We start from the raw sequence: 18123 nt of genomic DNA, 5'->3' as shown, positions 1-18123 counted from the left end.
GCACAAATAATTTTTGACTTACATTCCTTTCTAGTTACAAAAAGGAGTGCTGTGTTAGGATTGCCCATGTCATCCTATCCCTTTCATCTCCATACCTACTTGATCTTCATCTGTGAAATGTATGGTTCCCAGTATGACTCTCTATGTAAATACTCTCCCCACCTCAATATTTTTTTTTCTTTCCATTCCCCTTCAATAGGAATCTGAAGAATTTATTAAAGGATCCATAGCTATTGTTCCTCCTGGAAAATTAATCAACTAAAATGCATCTATTAAACTGTGTATCACAGAAACAATGGCCTTTCTGTTCAAAGCAAACTATGAATAATTTGAGTCAACATTTTCATCCATTATTGTAAAGTCCTGCCTTGTTAAGGTTCAGTTTTGTGGTTGATTTGCTTATTAACAACACTTGCCATACTCTGCTTATTTTGTATGAATGCCTAAATAAAATAATCTTATATGGTTTTCAAAAAAATGTTTTCTCTTGAGATATGCTGAAAAATCTAATTAACTTATTTTTTATCTCATTTCCAGCAACTGTCAGAGTTGACAAAAACTAGGGAGCTGAAGATAAGTACATCAATACACTTCTGGTGGATTTTTAATTTGATCCTAACATTCTGGAAAGTAATTTGGAATTAGGTTTTAAAAATGACTGAAGTATCCAAATATCCCCAGAGAGTAAAGAAGTTGACTGGCACATAGTAGGTACTTAACTGGAAACAAATTACCCATTAATTGGGGAATGGCTAAATCAAGTGTAGTATGTGAATGTAATGGAATTACTATACCATGGGAATTTCCTAAGAGAAATACCATCAGATAATATGAGAAGCCACTAATTTGACCTAGATTAAATCACTTAACCTCTAATTTATATGTGAGGAAATGGAAAATGAGAAAGGTTAAGTGACTTGCCTAAGGTGTGAGGTAGAATTTTGACTCATGTCTTCCTGCATCTGCTCTCTACACACTGAGTAACCTAGCTACTAGATGTTTGGATCTTCATTCTCCATCACTGAAATTTCCAAGTTTGACAACAATTGTATACAGATCATAAAGAGGACTGTATTTTCTTTTCTAAGAGGTAAAATACTTGAATAGGGACACCTTCTGTTTAGAGATGGCCTCAAAATATTTTTTAGCTCTAGATCCTAAGCATGGGAAGACTTCTATGAATGAAATAAATAGAACTAGGAAAAAAATTTGTGCACAATGACACCAACAACACTCTGGACCTTTCTGGAAATAATATGACATGGTATGGTGTTATAAGAACATACCAGCTGTGTGACCTTGGACAAATGACTTCTTTTCTCAAAGACTCAGGTTCCTCATTTATAAAGAGAGAGGACTGGATTAGATTAGTGGCTCTCAAAGTGAGGTCTGGGAATACCCTGATGGTTCTGAAGAATCTTTGAGGGGATTCTGAGATCAAATTATTTTAATAATTATATTAATATATTATTTGCCTTTGTCACACTCATTCTCTCACAAGGTACAATGGAATTTTATATGATCAGTTGCAAACATGAAGACTAATGATTTCATCTGCAGAATTGTACTTTTCCTTTACAAATGGACTAATCTACAGGCACAGCTGGACTTACTGATCTGCTTCTATTCATCCAGTCTCAGCACTAATTAATCACAGAAGACCTCTGTTAATGTAAATACTGGGCAGCAAACAAAAGGTGGTGGGGAAAGGGAGAAGAAACAAAGGAGATATTTATGGCACTGAATAACTTTTTTGAATCCCACAGTTTATCTTGAACAACTATGTTGACTTTTATTTGTATTGATGGTAGAAAAACAATGGTGGGTAAAACTGCTGGCACTTTTGCATAAATCAAGGCAGGAAAACCAAACTGTACTAAAAGTCATTGTATTCTTCACTACCATGCACTAGCCCCCCAAAAAGCATCAGTTTCACTTAAGAATGTCCCCGAAGAAGTAATAAAAATGTTTAATTAGGGGGCAGCTAGGTGGCAGTGGATAAAGCAACGGCCCGGGATTCAGGAGGACCAGAGTTCAAATCCTGCCTCAGAAACTTGACACTTACTAGCTGTGTGACCCTGGGCAAGTCACTTAACCCTCACTGCCCGCCCCCCCCCCCCAACAAAAAAATGTTTCATTAAATGTCAACTCTTGAGCACATGTCTTTAATACTTTGTGTGATGAAATGGGAAGTACACATAAACCACTTATACTTATATACCTAAAAACAACGGTCATGCGGCAGCTAGGTGGTACAGTGGATAGAGAACCAGCCCTGGAGTCAGGAAGACCCGAGTTCAAATCCAGCCTCAGACACTTGACAATTTACTAGCTGTGTGACCCTGGGCAAGTAACTTAACCCCAATTGTGTCACCAAAAACAAAACAAAACAAAACAAAAACAATGGTCATCTTGAAGAAAAGCACTTGTGTAACCATTTGAATGAGAACTTGAACTAGTCACCTTTCCCTCCTATTTTTACTTGGACAAAATGATAAACTACAATTATTCAAACTTGGCTATCTGGAAGAAATTTTCTCAAAAAAGAACAAAGTGAGCCCTTTGTTTCAAGGAAAACATTTGCCAATGACAAAATTTGAGCTTTTTTTTTGTGTTTTGTTTTTGCGGGGTAGTGAGAGTTAAGTGACTTGCCCAGGGTCACACGGCTAGTAAGTGTCAAGTGTCTGAGGCTGGATTTGAACTCAGGTCTTCCTGAATCCAGGACTGGTGCTTTATCCACTGTGCAACCTAGCTGCCCCCCCAAAATTTGAGCTTTTAAACAAAAATCAGAATTTTGGAAAATGTGTATCTAGCATCATGGGCTTGATAGCTTTTCCATATTTAAAGACTTTTCTGATGGGATAAGATGCTAATACCTGTGACAAAAATAATTCTGTGAGACAAAATTCTGGGTAAATTATAATTAATTTTATCAATCACAACTAATAAGAGATTGACAAAAATGGTTCCTTAACCTCTCATTGTCCAAAGAGGCCACATGGCTACTCCTTTAGGTTTTTGTGCCTTTTTGACAAGATGTGGTCCATTAAATGGCAATCAAATATAAATGGTGGGGCAGCTAGGTGGCACAGTGGATAAAGCATTGGCCCTGGATTCAGGAGGACCTGAGTTCAAATCTAGCCTCGGACACTTGACACTTACTACCTGTGTGACCCTGGGCAAGTCATTTAAACCTCACTGCCCGGCAAAAATAAATAAATAAATAAATAAATAAATAAATAAAAATAAAATCTAAATGGTTAACATAATTGGAGGTGGGCTATATCAAAAATGAAGGAATGTCTTGGGAAAGTATCTCTATATGAGGTCATCAATTCAAAGAATGTAGAGCCCACCCAACCTGAGCTGAGCACAATAGCTTCTACCTGAATGGGGACTTGAACAAGAGAGTCCAAATCTCATCAGTAAAGAAGGTAAAGGATAAAGTAAGGCATTAGCAAGAAGATTAAGTGATTTGCCTAAGATATGAGGCAAAATTTTGACTCTCCCCATGATGTTGATTATTAATAATAATTTTTCACATACTATTCAATGTGATTTTTTGGAAACTATATTATGAAATGTAACAATATTTTGAAGATTTGAATAACTCAGCAAACCCATCCTTTCCAAATGATTAATGTGTAATGTTACAAAATCACAAATAGGTAAAAGCTATATTCAAAATACAAGACAGACCAATAGATAAGAGTCCAAAAAGTTCACTGATGTGGTTTTGGATTCCACATTGCAACTAATCTTAAGTTTTAATATTTATTTCCATGTTAGAGAGGGTTTTTTTTTTTGTTTCTCATTTCCTCCCTTTCTTTATCTTTTCTGGTTTCTGTGAGGCAATTAAAAATTTTTTTTTCTTTCAGTTCATTTGGCATATTTGTTGCTGTTTTTGAAGTGATAAAGGTGAGATGGAACTTCTCATAATATCTTACTCCAACAATTTAATTAGTAGCTTCTAAAGTAGCCTGTATGACCCTGGGCAAGTCACTTAACCCCACTCGACATAAACATCCAGGGCCATCTCCAGTCATTCTGATATGTATCTTGCCACTGGACCCAGATGGCTCTGGAGGAGAGTGAGGTTGGTGACCTTGCACAGCTTTCTCTCACTTAAATCCAATTCAGTGCAAGTCACATCTGTCATGGCCCTCTTTAATAATGAAGGAAGCAGTAATTAATGTGGGAAAAGTAAAAGGAGCATGAAAAAAACAATGAACTGAGAGGGGTTTCTTGTCTGGATCTATGATTTTATTGTTATAAATGTTATCCAAATTATAGTCTTACAGTGGCTTTGAGTTTTGAGAGTTTAAATGACCTCTCTGGGGTGGTATAGCCACTGTGTGTCAGTGAAAGGACTTGAACTAAGGTCTTTCTGATTCTCAAGGCAGCTCTCTTTCCATTACACTAGGATCTTTTTCATAAAGGATAAACTCTTTCTCAATAATTCAGGAAACTATGTGATACAGTAAGATGGAGTCTCAGAATGATAGCAATCAATTCAGGATACAAAGGATACAAATAACTTTCCTTATTGAAAATAATGATATAACTATGAAGGAATTTCAAAGATAATTTATTAAACTTCTACGACAGGTAAAATCCTGTTAAAAGAAATTTCAAATGATGAACTAACCGGGGCACTGAGAGATTAAATGACTTGTCCATAGTCACAAAGCTACCTGCCTAGTGGCAGTATCTAGATTAGATCCAGGTCTTATTTTTTCTAATCCAATACACTTAGAAGAAAGAAAAATTCGGTACTACAAACTTAATAGTTATATTTACATAAACAAATAGAAAGAGGATTGCTTATAAAACTGTGAATCTAACACATCCCAGCATTTTTCAAAAGTAAACATTAAATTGGCATGGTAGTATCAACACTATCTTTATCTGTCCCCCCTTCTAAACTTCATTTTCTTCTTTTTTTTTTTGTGCATTTCAGTTAAATTATATAGCTTCTCTACACTTAGATTCTCTACATAGATTGGTAGGAAATTGGAAGTCATTTGTTAGGGAAAGTTTTCCAAAGTAATATCTACTAATAATATCTTTAACAGAAATAGATCTGTATTTACTAAATGATGCAATCATATCAGAGGAAAAAATAACTAAAAAGACCATATTTTCTTCATCACAAATAAAGAACAAATTAAATTCATTCACATATAGGTAAAAGTGAATTGCTGACGAACAAAACTCCATACATTTTTACTTTACCTGAATATCTTGCAGGCAAATTTCATGTGCATCCAATGAACACTGAAGCCTTGGTTCTAGTAGTTTCTTAAGATTCCCTATTGGTTCATTGATGTCTATGGCTTGACTCACACATTCTGCAGGAGTGTAGGTCTGTTCTACAATGCTAAATACCAAAGAATACAATGGTTAACAGTTGAATTCTTAGTGGATAAAATAACTTTAAAGAAATATTGACTTACTGCCATAACTCAGCAATATTTAAGCCATATTTTAAAATATTCCCAAATTACTAATACAAATATCTGTGCCCAACTCTTATGAAATATATATATATACACACATACATAAATATTTATGTACATATATGTATTTATTGTTTTATATTGAATCCTCTCTTATGTTCTACTGTGTATATGGCAATGTTTTTTTCCTTTCCTCGTTTTGTATTTGTTTAAAATAAAACAAAAAATGTGTAAAAACCCAAAAAAATACCTTTGAGTTCCAAATTCTTTCCTTTCCTTCCCTCCAACCCCGCCCTGCCATGAGAGGTAAAAAGTTGTTGTTTTTAAGTTTATTTGCATGATTCAGTATCCCCAGATTGTGAATTTAGGGGCCGGTCTGTCCCTGGAAGCTACTCTGGACCAGAAAATTTCAGAACCAGAAAAGCCCTTAGAAGTTTTCTAGTTCAGACTTGTGTGCTGGGGCCCGGGCCGGGCAGCAGGAGATGCCCTGCCAAACAGGGTCAACGCCATGCTCAAGGCCAAGATCCTGTTTGTGAGGCCTTGTGAGGGTGGCAAAACTATCCTGGCTAACTTTTTGACAGAATCTTCCGACATCACCGAGTACAACCCAACCCCAAGGGGTAAGAATCCTGGAATTTGAGAACCCCCCTAGTAACTAGCAACAACAAAGGGACGGGGTATGAGTTTGAGCTGTGGGACTGTGGAGGAGATACAAAGTTTGAACCATGCTGGCCTGCCTTCACTAAGGACTCTCATGGAGTGGTGATCATCTTCAATGCTGATATCCCCAGCCACCTGAAGGAGATTGAAATGTGGCATTCTTGCCTCGTGCAGCAGCAGCTGTTACAAGACAATCAGTCTCTCTCTCTCTCTCTCTCTCTCTCTCTCTCTCTCTCTCTTTTTTTTGTGTGTGAGGCAACTGGGGTTAAGTGACTTGCCCAGGGTCACACAGCTAGTAAGTGTTAAGTGTCTAAGACCAGATTTGAACTCAGGTACTCCTGACTCCAGGGCTGGTGCTCTATCCACTGCGCCATCTAGCTGCCCCCAATCAGTGTCTCTTAATTGCGTACCACAAGCTGGGCTCTGGAGGGGACAAAGGCAACTTGTCTTTGGCTGCACCTCTGAACTGAAGCTGGTTCACTCCAATGTGGAGGAGGAACCGGAGGAGATCTGGATGGAATTCATTAAGTACTTGAAGAACATAATCAGTTTGGTGTCTGAGAGCAGAGACGGGGAAGAGATGTTGATCATCACCTAACTTTATAACTATTCATCACTCACATGAGATTCTTTTTGCAACTTTGAAGTACTCGCCTCATCTTGGGCACATCTGAAATCAGCCTCTTGCCCAGATCGGGTCTGAAATCTCTTCCAGGCACCAATCCTTTTTCTGTGATCAAACAAGATCTGCGAGATCTTGTGCTTCCTCTGCTAGGGGAAAGTCCTTCTTGGCCAGTGATTCTTTGCATATCCACTGTGCTTTTTGGTTTCAAGAACCCTGCTGGTGAATTTGCCTGCTTCCAGTGTCATCAGAGACCTGTAAACCAGGCTCAGTTTTGTTTAGTTTTCTGTCTTTTGAAAATGTTTGTACTAATGCCCAGAGATCAATCCATTCTTCAGCATGGTCACTGTTGGTGTGTAATCAAATGTGTTGTCTTCTCAATCATAAGTGTAACGGGATGTTTATTTTGATATGGCATTCCGTACTGTTAGGAAAATGATGCTAAACTGATTGGGGGCTTAAGGGCCAGTTTATATAACTAGACCTTAATAAACATCAGGGTGGTTCCATACTTATCAAACTTGTGCTTTTCAGATAAAAGTGATGTTCTGTTTTCATATCACCTCATTTGTAAAAAATGCTCCAAAATTAATATTCAAGAGTTATAAAGGCACATGGCTTCAATTCATTGAATAAACAAGTTCTAGTCCAATAGTATCACACCTGAACAGAAATGGGGGCCAATAAACTATACATAAGGATGCCTGCAGCACATATACTGAATTATATTTTACAATTCAATACCATCTATGTTTTCTTGTATTTTTGTTTATTTTGTTAAATATTTTTTCCAAATTACATTTTCATCTGGTGTAGACCACACTAGGGAGTATTCTGGCATCCTAAGCAGTCCATGGGCCATATGCTTGACACCTGTCATTTGGTCTAGCCCCTTGATTGCATAGAAAGAAACTTAGGGGGGGTAGCTAGGTGGCGCAGTGGATAAAGCACCAGCCCTGGATTCAGGAAGACCTGAGTTCAAATCTGTCCTCAGACACTTAACACTTACTAGCTGTGTGACCCTGGACAGGTCACTTAACCCCCATTGCCCACAACAACAAAGAAACCAAAATAAAATGATGTCAGGAAAGAAACTAAGGCCCAGAAACTGATCAAGGTTAAACAGCAAGCCAGTGACAAGCTGAACTGAGAATCTAAGTTTCTGGTTTTAGTAAATTGTGATACAGAATCTTTTTTTCTTTCTTTCTTTTTTTTTTTAGTGAGGCAATTGGAGTTAAGTGACTTGCCCAGGGTCACACAGCTAGTTAAGTGTTAAGTGTCTGAGGCCAGATTTGAACTTAGGTACTCCTGACTCCAGGGCTGGTGCTCTATCCACTGCGTCACCTAGCTGCCCCAATACAGAATCTTAATATGTTTTTAAAATCTTAATCCAGAGTTTGAAAATCTGTTGTGGATCTATGAATTAACCCCTAAATTTAGACACAAGAAAAAGTGAGTCACATGAAAAAGATCTTTCAGATTTTCAAAACACAGTTTCATCTTTTTTTGTTGTTTTTGTCTGGAAACAGCCAATGAGGTATAAGAAAAAAGAGTTTGCAGACAAAAGTTTAAATTACATTTTACCATCAAAATACTTACTGTTTAAAAATATGCAGTCTAGCTTTTGTCATTTGATAAACCCTATCTTAGGTTATATAGTTAACAAGAAAGCCTAGAAGCAGCTACTTACTCAGCAGACTCGCCAGATTTTATAAATACATTCTGCACACAGATCTGTTAAAATCTTTATGAATAAAGTAGTCAGTTTTGAGAAGAGAGAAAAAGCCCCACATGATCATATTGGGAACAGTAATTCTCAATCATTAAGATGTTAGATTCTTATTCATGTTTCTGCTTCTTTAGTTTATGATCAATTTTTTTTTCTTTCACAAAGGACTTCATTTATATAAGGAGGTTTGGTGAGGAATTTCCTTCTATCAATAAAGGTCAACTCTTTCTCTGCAATTTGTGGTCTTAGAAAGTTGTGTAAGGGGTAGCTAGGTGGCACAGGGGATAAAGCACCAGCCCTGGATTCAGGAGGACCTGAGTTCAAATCCAGCTTCAGACACTTGACACTTACTAGCTGTGTGACCATGGGCACATCACTTAACCCTCATTGCTCCGGAAAAAAAAAAAAAAAGTTGTATAGAGAATTAAGAGATTGAGTAATATGACCAGGGTCACAAAACCTGAACCAGTCAGAGGCAAGACATGAACTCAAGAGTGTTCCTGGCTACAAGATCAACTCTTTATACACTATGGCACACTACCTGTTTAGTCAAGAGAAAAACAAATAAATAAACCCTGTGATGCTTTCAGTCAATAAAAACTTTGGTTTTATTTTGGTGAAGAACATTAAATACTTCAATACTTCTAAGATCTATGATTTTATCAATGTAGATTGTAAAAAATTAATGATCAATCTTACCTTTCTTCTGTGCATTCTTGCTTCTCTGTTCCATCAATTTCAATTTCTATCAGCTCCTCTGCTTCTCTTTTAGTCATGGCTGGAAAGAAAAAAGGGACCAGTCCTGTAATGTTTAAATTTTTAAAGTCTAAATCTAAATACAACAGAATTGCTGATATAGACTGAAAATGTAAACCAGGTCATAATGCATGCACATTTCCTCCAATAATGTTTCTTACCTGAGGCTTAGCCTAACTACAGTCACAATTTAATATAGTGATGGAAAGAATATCTACACCCATTCAATCAATGGATATACACATAGTCATTTTTGAAAAGTCACAATACCTCCATTTATATTTGTCCTTTAAAGTCTACAAAGCATTTTACTCACAAAACCCCTGCAGAATAGGTATAAAAGTATATAAAGTAATTCAGAGATCTGATTCATATTTTGAGAAAATAAAAAACTCATATTATGACTCAGTACACATGGAACATTTTTATAAAACAGAATTTTTTGGTTGGTTTGTAAGTGGCTTATATAACCATCCAAGATAAAACTTATTTCAATACTTCTAAGATCTATGATTTTATCAATGTGGATTATAAATCTTATATCTAGTGAATCTAAGGAGAAATATGTGTATATATGCTTCCTCCCCCACTTTGATTTCTAGTGATCTAAGAAATTTCTATTTGCCTACAAATTGGATGCCACCAAAGTAATGCTTTCTATATATGAAAGTCTATGGGGACCCTGGGCAAGTCACTTAACCCTCACTGTCCTGGAGAAAAAAAAAAGTCTATGGGGTCAGTAAGCTATGATTATATTTTTGAACATCCTATTTTCTCTGCCCATGGGTTACAGAAAATGTTCCTGGGAAGTTCAGGGACATCCAGATTCTAATGTGGTATGAAGTTTATGAAGAGAACTCAAATCAGGCAAAACAATATTTGGCATTTTCACTATGGAGGAAGGCACCTTTCAAATACAAGTCAATATGGTTTTTGGAGGCAAAAAATGAGGACAGTGCCCAACATTATCCCTAAAGAAAAACCTTATAGAAAAGGAGGTATGTACATGCTTCAAGAAGATCACATTTTAAAAGAAGTTTAAAATGAATTAAGTTGGATACAAGTGTTTTGACTCAATTTCCATACCTTTTCTCCTTCCCAAATCAGATTTAACTTCACCGTAACAAGAACTATATTCTGGCTCAGTAGTTTAGTTGGCATGAGACTGATAAAGACTACTGCACCCTAAGACATCAGTAATATTTGGTGTTTGAATATCTGAATTTGTCTCAGTTCTGCTAACTCCCCGGATGACCTTGGACTAGTCCTTTAACCTTTTTGAGCTTCAGTTTCTTCAATGAAGGTACTAGATTTAGTGACACCCCCACCCCTCACCTGGGTCAATTCATTTTGGAGTTACTTTTTTCCTTAAATAAAAAGGATTATTCTTGAGTTTTACATCTGGGCCTCAACAGGCTGAATTTTATTATTTGTGGCAGTGTTCCGATTCTGATAGCTGAAGGGAACGAGTCAGGGATTTTGTAGTAAGGTTCATTGGCTGATGATTTTACACACACACACACACACACACACACACACACACACACACACACACACACACACACAGAGTTTTGTGTGGGGCAATGAGGATTAAGTGACTTGCCCAGGGTCACAGAGCTAGAGCCAAGTATCTGAGGCCGAATTTGAACTCAGGTCCTCCTGAATCCAGGGCCAGTGCTTTATCCACTGTAGCACCCAGTTGCCCCCGAGGTATATATTTTTAAAACATCAAATAGTGTGTGTGTATGTACACACACACATAAAAATAAATAAAACCTCTATCAGATTGCCTGCTGTTTGGGGGGAGGGAGGGAGGAAAATCTGAAATTGGAGAGTTTGTATAAACAAAAGTTGAGAACTATCTTTACATGTAACGGGAAAAAAATAACATACTTTATTAATTAAAAAAAAAAAAAGAGTGGAGCTGGACCACAAAGGAGAAAACAATTTTGAGGATGCTGAGGAACTGATTTTCAATGTATCTGAAAGAAGGGTAGTGACCAAATTTGTGGAACAAATCAAGGACAAAAGAAGGAGAAGAAAACTTAGCTATGAACTTTCTCATCTCGAGAAAATCTTTATAAAATTAATATACATGTGAATCAAGAACATACTAATATTCTATAGGAGACCGGTAGAGAGGTATATCAAAGAAGATAAAATGGAAAATTTTCATTACATAAAACTAAAAAGTTTGTGCACAAATCCAATGCAGCTAAGATTAGGAAGGAAATAGTTAATTAGGGGAAAAACCTTTGCAGCAAGTTTCTCTGATACAGGTCTCATTTCTTTTTGTTTTATTCTCTTCATTCTTTTAAATTTTTTATTTTCATGAAAATTTGCCTGCTACTTCCTATGTTCCCATTTAGAAAGCAAGAAAATCAACACCCCTATCACAAACATATTTAGTCAAGCAAAGCAAATTTCAGAAGTGGGCATGCCCCCCAAAATATTTCTTGATCTGCATTCTTACTCTATCATCTAACATGATAGCATATTTTTTTTGTTTGTTTTTTGGTGAGGCAATTGGGGTTAAGTGACTTGCTCAGGGTCACACAGCTAGTAAGTGTCAAATGTCTGAGGCCAGATTTGAACTCAGGTCCTCCTGACTCCAGGGCTGGTGCTCTATCCACTGCGCCACCTAGCTGCCCCTATAGCATATTTTATTACAAGTCCTCTGGGATTGTGATTAGCCATTGCTGACTGGAGTTCCTAAATCTTTCTAAGTTAGTTTGTCTTTACAAACTGTTATAATTGTATAAAAATTGTTCTGGTTCTGTTCACATTGCTCTGAATCCATTTATACATGAATCTCTGAAACTATCCCTTTCATCATTTCTTATAGCACAATGGTATTCTATCACATTCATATACCATAAGTTGTTCAGTCATTCCTCAAATTGATAGGCACCCCAGTTTCCAACTCTTTGCTACTATAAAAGAGTTGCTATAAATATTTTTTGAATGTATGGGTCATTTTCCTTTGATCTCTTTGGAGTATATAACTGGTAGTGGTATTATTGCTGGGTTAAGAGTATGCAAATATTGTAACTTCTGGATATAGTTTCAAATTCCTTTCTAGATAGGGGCAGCTAGGTGGCGCAGTGGATAAAGGAACAGTCCTGGATTCAGGAGGACCTGCATTCAAATCCAACCTCAGACACTTGACACTTATTTGCTGCATGACCCTGGGCAAGTCTCATTGCCCCACCCCCCAAAAAATTGCTTTCTAGAATGACAAAGGTCTTATTTCCAAGATTTATAAGGAACTAATTTCAATTTAACAAGAACCATTTGCCAACTGATAAGTGGCTAAAGGATATAAATAATTTCAAAGGAAGAAATCTAAACTAGATGAAAAAAAAAAGCTCCAAATCACTAAATAATGGGAGAAAAGCAAATTAAAGCAACTCTGAAGTTCTACCTGAGGCACAACAGATTGGCAAAGCTAACAAAAAAGAAAATAACATGTTGAAGGGTTTTGGGGAAAATGGGCACACTGATGCTCTGCTGGTGAAATGGTAATTATAGGTACTCTGGGATACCCCAAGTTACAAAATTGTTTACCTTTTGACTCAGTGATGCCATTACCAGGTTTATACCTAACAGGGGGCATAGGGTGTGTTCAGTTGAGACTCGTACTTCTGGCATGTCAAGGCCTTTTCAAGGCTGCTTCCCACCTTTGGTGTCTCCCTGATCCACCTGATGCTCACCTGTGGCTCCAAGAATCCATAGCATGGGCAGCAGCCATAGCCTGGTAAACCATTTCAGCAGACAGGCTAAACCAGGCTGAAGGGGACCCAGGGTCTCAAACCTTTTGGGGACTTAGGGGGTGTCTACCCCAAACACATGAAGACTTCCCCTATTGGAATGGGCAGATGAGAGCTTGGTTAGATAGTGAAGATACCACGATCATCCACTGGCTCCTCTTTAGAACCTGGCCAAGTTCTAAGTGCCCCACTACGCCGTCTTCAGTTGCCTTCATGACTGTTTATCTGCCCATTCCACCAGGGGAAGTCTTTACATGCTCGGGATAGACATGCCTGTTACTCACCAATGGGTTTGAGGACCACTGGTTATCCTCAATCTGGTTTAGCAGTCCCTGAGATGATTTTTACTCTGGTGTGGCCACTGCCCATGCTACAACTTCTTGAAGCCAAAGGTCATGAAGGCAGCTGAAGCAGGTGCTATGACGTTCTGAGAGGTTGGTCAGACATTGCAGATGCCAAATGTTATCCATTGCATACCACGCTATTGCCAGTCGTCTTGACTTTTGTCTTGCCACAGGGCTTCAATGATTCTGGAAGAGAGAGTGAGGCTGACAACTTCCTATAACTCTGCTTCACTTAAATCCAATTTATGGATGAATCAAAAGATATCACTCAGAGCTGCTAGATGGCACAGTGGATAAAGCACCAGCCCTGGATTCAGGAGGACCTGAGTTCAAATCTGGCCTCAGACACGTGACACTTACTAGCTGTGTGACCCTGGGCAAGTCACTTAACCTTCACTGCCCCACCAAAATAAAATAAAACGGTATCACCCATACCATACCTCTTAAAGATCAAAGACAATGGAAAAGGACCTATATGTACAAAAAATATTTAACAGTTCTTTTTTGTTGTTGGCAAAAAACTGGAAATTATGAGGGTACCAATCAATTGAGAATGGCTAAACCAAATTATGTTTTGAATGTCATGTAATACTATTGTGCTGTAAGAAATGATGAAAAATTATTTCGGAGAAACTTGGGAAAACTTGTATGAACTGATGCAGTGAAGAGTACAAAACCAGGAAAACAAGTTCAGTCGAGTCTGACTCCTTGTGATCCCATTAGGGGTTTTCTTTAGAAAGATATTGGAATGGTTTGCCATTTCCTTCTCTCACTCATTTTACAGATGAGGAAACTAAAGCAAACAGGGTTAAGTGACTTGTACAGGGTCATAGAGCTAGTAAGTTATCTGAGGCCAGATTTGAACTGAGGAAGATTAGTCTTTCTCATTCAAGCCTGGCACTCTACCCACTGTGCCACCTAATTCCCCAACAACATTATAAAAATGAACAATTTTGAAAGACTTAAAAACACACTGATCAATGAAATGATTAACCATGATTCTAGAGGACCTTATAATGAGGACCTGCCTCTTGACAGATGGACTCAAATAAATAAATATATATTTTAGATCAGGTCAATTTGGAAATCTGTTTTGCTTGAATATGCTTATTTGTTGGAAGGGTTTGGTTTTCTGTTTTTTCACTCTGGAGGGGGATGGAGTGTAATACAGAGGGTGGGGACATGAAATGAAATTACAAAGAAAAAGGAAAAGAAAAAGGGGGGTCATCAAAGCATTTTTAAATACACAGAAGATAAAAGAAGGCAAACAGAAATAAACATAGACGAGGAGGATAGCTTTGATAATTATACACTGAACTTATTATATATTTTAAAACAGAAGTGTCAAACTTCCTCTTCAAATGGCCTGCAAAACTTCCAAGTACAGCCTGAACCAGATTTAAAATGTAATTGGGAAATGTTTAACAAAATAAATAAAAATGCAACACCTATAATGTTAATTTGTGGTTTTCTGGATCAGTTTCTATTTGAATTTGACACCCCTGCTTTAAAGCAAAAAGAATGTAATAGATTCGCAGTTTATTTTACTAGTCTCTTTTTCTGTTTGACTTATTTATGGAAATGTTCAATTTATTTGGTATTTTTAAATTTTTAGAAAAGCTAAACCATACTATAAAGGGCTTTAAATGCTATATTTATGGTGCAGTGGATAGAGCACCGGCCCTGGATTCAGGAGGACCTGAGTTCAAATCTGGCCTCAGACCGTTGACACTTACTAGCTATGTGACCCTGGGCAAGTCACTTAACCCCAATTGCCTCACCAAAAAACCCCACAAAACCAACCCCCCCCCCACATAAATGCTATATTTATCTTAGAAGCCATATGGTGCCATTAAACATTCTTAAACAGGGTATTAACATAGCCAAAACCGCGGCTTACAAAAAAGGATAGAACTGTACAGTAGAAAAAGCACTGGACATGGAGTCAGTGAACCTGATTTGAGGTTCTCTCTTTTTTAGTACCTATATGACACTGTGTGAGCCATTTAACATCTCTGGACCTTTTTCTTTCTCTGTCAAATAAGATAGCTGGACATTATGAAAGATAGATTAGAAAGGGGAGATCGACTCATAATAATCATAGTGAGAAAAGATGAGGGCCTGAACTAGGGTGGTGGTTGTATAAGTGGAGATAGGAAGAGATATTAAAAGAGATTTGAAAAGACCTGTCAATTAACAAAATATGGGGGTTTTAGGAGGGAAGGATCCAGGATAACCTAGATTGCTAATGGTGGGTGACTGACAGGTTGGTGGGACCTTCAATTTGAGATGTCCATGAGATTATCTTGACAGAGTTGTTTTGTAAGAAGGTGGACATATCAGCCTGGACCTCAGGAAAGAAGGGGCAGCTGGCTGGTTATAAGATGACAATTGAACCCATGGGAGCTGATGAGAGAGTATGTACACTAAAAGAACAGAAGGCTCAGTTCAAAACTCGACATCATTCCAGACCATGGACTCAGCTGCTTTCTCCTACAGTTACAGTAATTCCACTATGAGGAAGAGGCCCAGACCATCCACCCTTCCCACCTTTCAGCTATCATTTGTGTTGTCTTTCCTCTCTGATGTAGAGATTTTTTTTTTTGGTTTGGTTTTTGCTTTGATCTCTACACCCAGTGCTTAGCAGAGTGCCTGACACACAGCAAGCACCTAATGCTTGCTGACTTACTCATACATAGGGGATAGGTCAGAAAAACCCAGAGACAATATCTACAAGGAAGGGATGGATATTCCCATGTAAGATCCTGCAGAGAGATTATGAAGGATGAGGACTGAGGAAAAAGTCATTGGTCTTTATCATAAAAAGTTCATTAGTGACCTTGTAGAGACCCATTTTAGTTGAGTGGTAAGAGACCAAAGAAAATGCAAGGGTTTGAGGAACAGAGGAGACAGGAGAGCAGCAATCAGTTTAGCTGTTTTTCTAGAAGTCTGGCAATTAAAGAGAGAAGTAAAAGTTTCCAGACTTTAAAGCTAAAATCAAAACTATTATTTGCCCTTTCCCCTAGCACTTTCCTTCCCTATCTTAAGTACCTCAGCTTTGCTACTCCATCTGGGAGTTGAGATACTCTAATTGTTGGGTGAGTGAACATTCACCTGACTATAGACTATAGAGAGAGGGCATCCTCACAGGGTTGTAAAGATGTTCAAATTAAGAGACTACTTGTAAAACACTTAGCACACTGCCTGGCATATACTAGGCACTATATACTTATTCTCTTCCCTCCTCCCTCCTCACAATCCCTATTATGTCACTAACTAAAACTTTCATCCTTCTTTTAGTTGATATTTCTATCGCACCCCCCCCCCCCCAAACGCCTTTAAGGCAAAAAGTGACACATTTTTACGTTTATCACTATAGTGCTTACAATAGATGGTTAAATAATACTTAATTCATTTAATCACTACCTCTTTCTCCCTTCCATTGAGATCTTCAAAATGAACTCTGTTCTTTTCCCCTAGGCCATAGTTGCCTTAAATAACCCTCTATCTCACAGATACTTAGCACCTGCTGGGCAACAGCCACTTAACCTAACCTCTTGTGGCCTCAGTTTCCTCACCTCAGCCACAGAATGAGGGCATATTTGATGTCATTTAAGGTATTTTTCCGCTCTAAATTTTAAGATATGAGATCCAAATTAGCCTTTATTTTACTGTACAATATTAGTATGATAACATTCTCGGTTTTTAAGCTCTGATAAATGCTTGGAGATGAATCATTAGAGAAACATTAGTTCGGATTACTGGGTAAAGACCAAATAAGAAAGTATTCACCGCCCTCGGGGAGTTTATAAACTAAACTTTTAGATTACATGTATAAAGTAGGCTTCCAGACATTTCAGTAAGAGGATATAGGAAAAATTGCTTTACAAAACTACCCGCCTCCGTTTCTTTTGTGAAAAAGTCGGGGACACCTCACGGTGAGTTGGCACTGGAATGATTTAAACGCTAACCCGGCTGGACCCGAGGGAAGGGTCCAGGGCAAGCCACGGTCCACATGCAGCCCCACGAGCTGAAACCAACAGCAATGGAGGTCTGCAATTACAAAGCTAATAAAAGTGGTACCGGGAATTATTAAGATGGGGGTGGGGAGGAAACAAGTTTTTAAGAATTTGGAGTGACAAGAATTCTGCGGGGCGAAGTGTCCCTCGATCTGGCACCCCGGGAAATCCCGGCGGGGACTCGAGGCATAAACGGGGAGGGGACGGTCTCCGGGGAGAACCCCCCCACCCGAGCCCGGCGCCTCCTCCCGGGCCCTCCCCAGGCACCACTCAGGTCCCTCTCCCTCAAATCTTCACAAACGGAAATAGGAGGCACCGCGTCAGGATCCAGCGGAAACAAAACAGTGACGGTGGCCGGTTAGTGTGAGAGAGACGGGGCCCAGCCCCAGGCTGCGGCCCCCCGCTAGCCAGCCTCTGCCCCTCCCTGTCCTGGGCCACTCACCCGTGTTGGGAATCAGCCTCTTTCTCCTACACGGTTCTTGGAGCCAACTGACAACCGTGGCGCCCCCGGCTCTGCTTTCTGCGACTCCCCCAGCAAAGCCACGGCTCCGGCGAGGCTCGGACCTCGGGGCCTTTATCCGGCACCCAAACAGAGATCAGAACACCCCCCCTCCCCTCCGGCTCGCCAGGCGTTTTCGGGCCCTAGACTACAACTCCCAGAACCACCCCCCACCCCCGACACCCAGAGACGGACCCGCGGGGAACGAACCCTTCCACCCCCTGTCCTCCCCTTTCGGAAAATGGAGGTTCATGGGCCCACAAGA

General features: G+C 38.8%; 1 protein-coding gene and 1 pseudogene across 2 annotated transcripts in view; one reads left to right on the top strand and one right to left on the bottom strand.

Moving 5' to 3' along the window:
• The window catches only part of GABPA (GA binding protein transcription factor subunit alpha), a 55127-nt gene extending 37115 nt beyond the window's left edge, over positions 1-18012 (bottom strand). The window contains exons 1-4 of one of the 2 annotated variants that reach the window (XM_043992828.1): positions 17802-18012; positions 13281-13526; positions 9170-9248; positions 5236-5380 (exon numbers count right to left, since the gene is read on the bottom strand). In XM_043992828.1, coding sequence (XP_043848763.1) covers positions 5236-5380; positions 9170-9246 — 222 coding nt within the window. In that variant the 5' untranslated portion in view covers positions 9247-9248; positions 13281-13526; positions 17802-18012. The remainder of the gene's footprint in view (positions 1-5235; positions 5381-9169; positions 9249-13280; positions 13527-17801) is intronic. The other variant, XM_043992827.1, reaches the window with a different exon arrangement.
• Positions 5968-6717, top strand: LOC122746820 (annotated as a pseudogene).
• Positions 18013-18123: the final 111 nt, after the last annotated feature.

The sequence above is a fragment of the Dromiciops gliroides genome, chromosome 3 (assembly GCF_019393635.1).
Source record: "Dromiciops gliroides isolate mDroGli1 chromosome 3, mDroGli1.pri, whole genome shotgun sequence".
In the NCBI taxonomy this organism is placed as follows: Eukaryota; Metazoa; Chordata; class Mammalia; order Microbiotheria; family Microbiotheriidae; genus Dromiciops; species Dromiciops gliroides.
Note: the sequence above shows the minus strand (reverse complement) of the source record. Positions and strands in the feature narration are given on the sequence as shown.